Source organism: Hibiscus syriacus, unplaced genomic scaffold (genome assembly GCF_006381635.1).
Source record: "Hibiscus syriacus cultivar Baekdansim isolate YM2019G1 unplaced genomic scaffold, ASM638163v2 tig00008146_pilon, whole genome shotgun sequence".
In the NCBI taxonomy this organism is placed as follows: Eukaryota; Viridiplantae; Streptophyta; class Magnoliopsida; order Malvales; family Malvaceae; genus Hibiscus; species Hibiscus syriacus.
The window spans coordinates 1044052-1050744 of record NW_024062154.1 but is presented as its reverse complement, the minus strand read 5'-3'; the positions used below and the strand labels follow the sequence as shown (position 1 = coordinate 1050744).

The 6693-nt window shown below is 32.7% G+C and overlaps 1 protein-coding gene across 1 annotated transcript; it reads left to right on the top strand.

The window, feature by feature from the left end:
• Positions 1–1347: 1347 nt before the first annotated feature.
• LOC120202101 (calcium-transporting ATPase 1-like) lies at positions 1348–6693 on the top strand. Its single transcript, XM_039202579.1, is given in 9 exon segments — positions 1348–1756; positions 2553–2607; positions 2696–3538; positions 3541–3657; positions 3660–4645; positions 5078–5236; positions 5608–5779; positions 5900–6198; positions 6295–6693. Coding segments are annotated over 9 exon segments (3057 nt in total). The 5' UTR covers positions 1348–1579; the 3' UTR covers positions 6544–6693.

The following is a 6693-nucleotide window of genomic DNA, read 5'->3' as shown; positions in this document are numbered from 1 at the left end:
AATCAGGCAATGAAATGTGAAACAAAATTGAATGAATGTGATATTTTTATAAAAAAATAAAAAGAGTTTTCGAGAAGCATGATAGCCATTGGAAGTATCCTTGTAAATTTTAATCCAACAAACGTAAGCGTTTGTTGTCCTTTCTTGTAATCTAAGTTTTACATTTTAGTGTGTGTGTGTAATTTTTAAAAATATATTTTGATTTTTTTTATATTTTTTTCAAAAAATTAGAATCAATATTAAATTAATATAATTTATAAATGTTAGGACTTAAATAATCAAATCCAATTAGTTAAGTGGTTAAAATATAATTTTAATAATTTGATGATCAAAATATAATTCATTATTAGTCAAGTGACTATGGTTGTAGATTACTCAAAGGAAAATAATAATAATAAGTTCTAAATATACTTTTTAGTATCTGAATTAGACGTCTTCTCCCAAATTAGTATATGAAATTTAATTTCATTACTCTTTTTATATTTTTATTAACGATGTTAATTTTTAATCACATGATAACATAAAATCATATAATATATTAAATATAATAATTTCATCTACTTTTTTTAAAAAAATATTTAGAAACAATAAAATATTCAAAATAAAATATATTTAAAAATTAATTGAATAAAGTTACCAATTTCTTCCTAGTCGAATATTTTAATTTTAATGATTTATTTATTTTTATTTGGACCTATAATATAATTTTTTCTAAATGTAAATCACAATATTACTCTTTTTCCCACTGTTTTTATTTGTTTTCTTTTCACTCTTGTACCTAGTTTAAGTAGAGTTTTTCTTAAAATTATTTAAGATTTTTCAGTTATTTTTTTATAATTTATAGTTTTTATTTTTTTTAATAATTTTTTTAAAATAAAATGCACACAATAATAAGATTACTAATATGTGATATAATCTTTATTATTACATTATAAAAAATTAATATTAATAAAAAATATTAAAAATAATATATAAAATTAAAATTTAATTACTAATATGTATATAATTTTTAAAAATTTCAAAAATTATTAAGTTACCAAATATATATTTAAATTTAATAATTAAAATGTTGGACCAATCAAGACAATGAAGAGAAATATATATATATTTTATTAGAAATACAACACGATATATGAATATAAATACACGAATCAAATGATTTTAATAGTTAATAGATATATTGTTATTCTTTGAAATCTTTTGTTTGATATGTAATAAGGATATAAACATTTTTTATTAAAATATTACAAATATTTAAATAAATATTATTTTATAATTTATATAAAAAATATTTGAAGAGAAAAACAAACAAGAAAACATTAGAAAAGTCTACCTTAGAAATAATACTATTTGTCAACTCCGGTCTTTTTATTCTCTTTTGATTTTCTAAAGAACCAAACACTTAAAAGAATCCAAAATTGCCTTAAAAAGATTTGGTGGAAGAGTCTAATTTTATTTTCCCTGTTGCCTGAGATTCTCTTTCAACATTGACAACGTTCATCCTTGAAGTATTAGAAAAGCTAGGGATCTCTTTATTAAACTGTTGTATTTTTTCCCCTGAAGATAAGAAGATAAGAAAATGGAGAGTTACTTGAACGAAAATTTTGGAGACGTGAAGCCGAAGAATTCGTCTGAAGAAGCTTTGGAAAGATGGAGGAAACTTTGTTCGATCGTCAAGAATCGTAAGCGAAGGTTTCGTTTTACGGCTAATCTCTCCAAACGTTTTGAAGCTGAAGCTATTCGTCGCTCCAATCAGGTTTTAATACATTTTTTTTTTGGATTTTCCATGTTTTTTATTTATAGTTTTTTTTGCTTGCTTCTTTAGGAAGCTTAACAGAATAAAATGAAATTGAACTATTTCTCAACCGGAGAAAACTGAATTTAATTATTTTCTAACAATGAGTTAAAAGTACCTGATTTCTTTCGGATCTATTCAGATTTCTTTATTTTTCAAATCTAATGAAGAAGATATAAGCATATTTCTTTATTTTTCAAATCTAATGAAGAAGATATAAGCATCTGATTTGATCTTATAGTTTTTAATCTTTTTTTCTGTAAGATTAAATTAATAACTTTCAACTTGCCTAAGATTAAGAAGTTTGAAGTTGAATATAATTAGGTTTAGATCAGCTGATCTATAACTGCCTAATCAACTTTTTTCAATGTTTCAATTTTTTTTTTTGAGATCTCGCTATACTTGTGCGTTTATTTGAAGTACGGCTTTGCAAAACAAATGGCATTGTGGTTTTCAGCTAGAATACGATGTTTATATCTCTGTGTTCTGAAGTTTTCTAACGAAAATATGATTGTTTAATTAGTGTTTTATGGTCCAAAATTGTTACTATATTTGTTACAGAAAGTATACTTGGTTGGTTTTCTTCTGATGGTATTTAAGCCTTGCACTGTTGAATGTAGACATTTACCTTAAATGAACTGGTTTTATGAGATACAAGAGTTACTTGAACTTGAAATTGCCATGAACTATAAGGATGAAATACAAGAACTGTTTGTGCATAATTTTTCATGTTAATTCTTTTGTTGCTGTGTTATAGGAAAAATTTAGGGTTGCAGTTTTGGTTTCACAAGCCGCTCTTCAATTTATACATGGTAAGAACCTCTCATTCTGATGCATGGCTAGGTTTAACGACTTTCTGGATGTTTCCATTATGTGTTCATTCCTTTAATCTCCCAACAGGTTTAAACTTGTCTATTGAATATGAAGTGCCTGAAGAAGTTAAAGCAGCTGGTTTTCAGATTTGTGCTGACGAGTTGGGATCTATTGTCGAAGGCCATGATGTGAAGAAGTTGAAAATTCATGGTGGGGTTGAGGATATAGCAGCCAAACTCTCTACTTCAATTGTTGATGGTATTCCTACTTCTGAGAATTTGATAAATGAAAGAAAACACATTTATGGAATTAATAAGTTTACCGAAACCCCTCAACGAGGATTCTGGGTTTTCGTGTGGGAAGCCCTTCAAGATACAACCCTTATGATACTAGCTGTTTGTGCCCTTGTCTCTCTTGCTGTTGGGATTACAGTGGAAGGATGGCCGAAGGGTGCCTATGATGGTCTTGGAATTGTTTTGAGCATTCTGCTTGTTGTGTTTGTCACTGCCACAAGTGATTACAGACAATCTCTACAGTTCAGAGATTTGGACAAGGAGAAGAAGAAAATAACGGTTCAGGTTACTAGAGATGGGCTGAGGCAGAAAATATCAATATTTGATCTAGTTCCTGGTGATATTGTTCATCTTGCAATTGGAGATCAGGTCCCAGCTGATGGACTCTTTATTTCGGGGTTTTCAGTTTTGATAAATGAATCCAGTTTAACCGGTGAGAGTGAACCAGTTAATGTGAATGCAATAAACCCTTTTCTCCTCTCTGGAACCAAGGTGCAGGATGGATCGTGTAAGATGCTTGTGACTACTGTTGGGATGAGAACTCAATGGGGGAAACTAATGGCCACTCTTAGTGAAGGTGGAGATGATGAAACCCCATTGCAGGTCAAACTGAATGGAGTTGCCACAATTATTGGGAAATAGGTCTGTATTTTGCTGTTGTGACATTTGCTGTTCTGGTACAAGGATTATTTAGCCGCAAGCTAAAAGATGGCACACATTGGACTTGGTCTGGAGATGATGTAATGGAAATGTTGGAATTTTTGCTATTGCTGTTACAATTGTTGTCGTTGCTGTTCCTGAGGGACTGCCTTTGGCTGTTACATTAAGCCTTGCTTTTGCCATGAAGAAGATGATGAATGACAAGGCCCTCGTCCGACATCTGGCTGCTTGTGAGACAATGGGATCCTCTACAAGTATTTGCAGTGATAAAACTGGTACATTGACTAGTAACCACATGACTGTTATGAAAACATGCATTTGTGAGGAAATCAAGAAAGTGAGCAGCTCCAACGAGAGTAATCATTTTGGATCTTTAGTTCCTGAATCTGCTGTGAAAATTTTACTTGAGTCGATATTTAATAACACTGGAGGAGAAGTTGTTAATAACAAAGACAAGAAAAATGAGATACTCGGAACACCAACAGAAACTGCCCTTTTAGAATTTGGGTTATTGCTTGGTGGGGATTTCCAAGCAGAACGAAGAGCATCTAAAATTGTGAAAGTTGAGCCTTTCAACTCTGCAAAGAAGAGAATGGCTGTAGTTATAGAGCTTCCTGAAGGAGGCTTCCGAGCCCACTGCAAGGGTGCTTCTGAAATAATCTTAGCTGCATGTGACAAAGTAATAAGCTCAAATGGGGATGTTGTTCCCCTGACTGAACCAACCACCAATCATCTAAAGAATACAATTGAACAATTTGCTAGTGAAGCTCTTAGAACTTTATGTGTTGCTTACATGGATATGGGAACTGATTTTTCTATTGACAGCCCCCTTCCCCTTCAAGGATACACTTGTATAGGCATTGTTGGCATCAAAGATCCTGTACGCCCTGGTGTTAAGGAGTCTGTTGCAATATGTAAGTCAGCTGGTATTACTGTTCGAATGGTCACTGGAGACAACATTCACACTGCTAAGGCTATTGCAAGGGAAATTGGAATTTTAACCGACAGTGGTATTGCAATTGAAGGTCCAGATTTTCGGGAGAAATCTGAAGAGGAATTGCATGAACTTATTCCAAAAATACAGGTCCATACCTTTATTTTATTTTTCTACATTAACTCTATAAACAATAGATTATTCTGTTTTTTCATAGCCTCTAGGTATTAGTTGACTTAAGTTTAAATTACATCCTTAAAATAATTGCTTTTAAAAATGCTGTGCTACTAAGCAGCTTCCCAGGAAGTCCTGTTGCTAGGTTGCTATGCTTACCTCATAGACAGTACCTATGACGACTTTCTTATAAAGCTTTAATATGAACTGTTGACCTTGTATTTCTTTAATATATAGTTTCTATTTAAGTTGAACTCTAAGGTGAATATAGTACTAGTAATGAATCAGCACTTGTAGCATTGTGTGGTTAGTCTGTTGGCTTATATTGCAGTGGACCAATTTAAGGATTTGTCATTCGGATGCTCATAATTTAAAAGGAAGGTCACCAAATATATGAAATTCGTGCAGGTAATGGCTCGATCTTCACCTATGGATAAACATACTCTTGTCAAACACCTTCGGACTACATTTGGAGAAGTAGTTGCTGTCACCGGAGATGGTACAAATGATGCTCCTGCACTTCATGAAGCTGATATTGGGCTTGCGATGGGCATTGCTGGGACTGAGGTATATCTTACATGTTCCTTCACTTTCTTTCAAAAAAGTTATAACTTCCAACATAAATCTCTCTAGTGGCCAAGTTACAGAAAATTTTATATTGTTAATTAGTTTCATCGAAGATGCTGTGAATTTAGACTAAATGTTAGGATGTTGAATTCTTTGTGCTACCTTGTTGGTCGTTTCATTCTAGCCATGCTTCATTTGAATCATAAAAACTTCACATGCTCAATCTTTAGCTGCTTTGAAGGGTTTGTTTTGCTAGATTACCCAGTATAAGTCGGTTATGATTAATGTTGCTACTTTATCAAAAAGGAGCAGGGTTTTAAGTTTGTCCATTACTGCATGTAATTTGCTTAAAACCGATTCACAATTTACAGGTGGCCAAAGAAAGTGCAGATGTCATAATCCTGGACGATAACTTTTCCACAATTGTAACAGTGGCTAAATGGGGACGTTCAGTTTATATAAATATCCAAAAATTCGTTCAGTTTCAGCTGACTGTCAACGTGGTTGCCCTAATTGTAAACTTTTCTTCTGCTTGTTTGACTGGTAAGAGACCCTATTATTGTCACTTTGATACAGGACGGGCTTATCCCTTCTTTTAAATGAATTAAACAATATTGTCATTCCCTACTAATTTAGGATTTGATATGGTTTCTTGTTTCTCAGGAAATGCTCCACTCACAGCTGTTCAACTTCTATGGGTCAACATGATCATGGATACTTTAGGGGCACTTGCATTAGCTACCGAGCCTCCTAATGATGACTTGATGAAGAGATCTCCAGTTGGTAGGAAGGGAAACTTCATCAGTAATGTAATGTGGAGGAATATTTTAGGGCAGTCTGTATATCAATTTATGATCATATGGATTCTTCAGACTAGAGGAAAGACCTTTTTTCATCTTGATGGCTCGGACGCCGATTTGATATTGAACACCCTTATTTTCAACTCATTTGTCTTCTGCCAGGTAATGTTAAAATATTTTTGATCTTTGATTTGATTTCTATATTTTCGAACTTTGAATGTTTATGTATAGTCAATTTGTGTTCTATATTTTCTTCAGGTTTTCAACGAAATTAGCTCTAGAGAGATGGAAAAGATCAACGTTCTCGAAGGTATACTAAACAACCATGTGTTTGTGGCTGTGCTAAGTTGCACTGTCATATTCCAAATCGTAATTGTGGAGTTCCTGGGTACCTTTGCAAGCACTTGTCCTCTCACTTTGCAACAGTGGTTCGTCAGCATCTGCCTAGGTTTCTTAACAATGCCGATTGCTGCTGCTTTGAAGCTGATTCCTGTAGGATCAATCTGAGATTACAGCAATATCGAAGAGGTGATCTTTGATGTTTGTCTGAGTTTTTTACCCTGAATTTTTGTCTTTCGTTTTGTTTAATCACTTCATTATACAGGAGTAGATTAGTGTCATTGGATATGATAGACGATTGGTTACACAGTTGAGTTG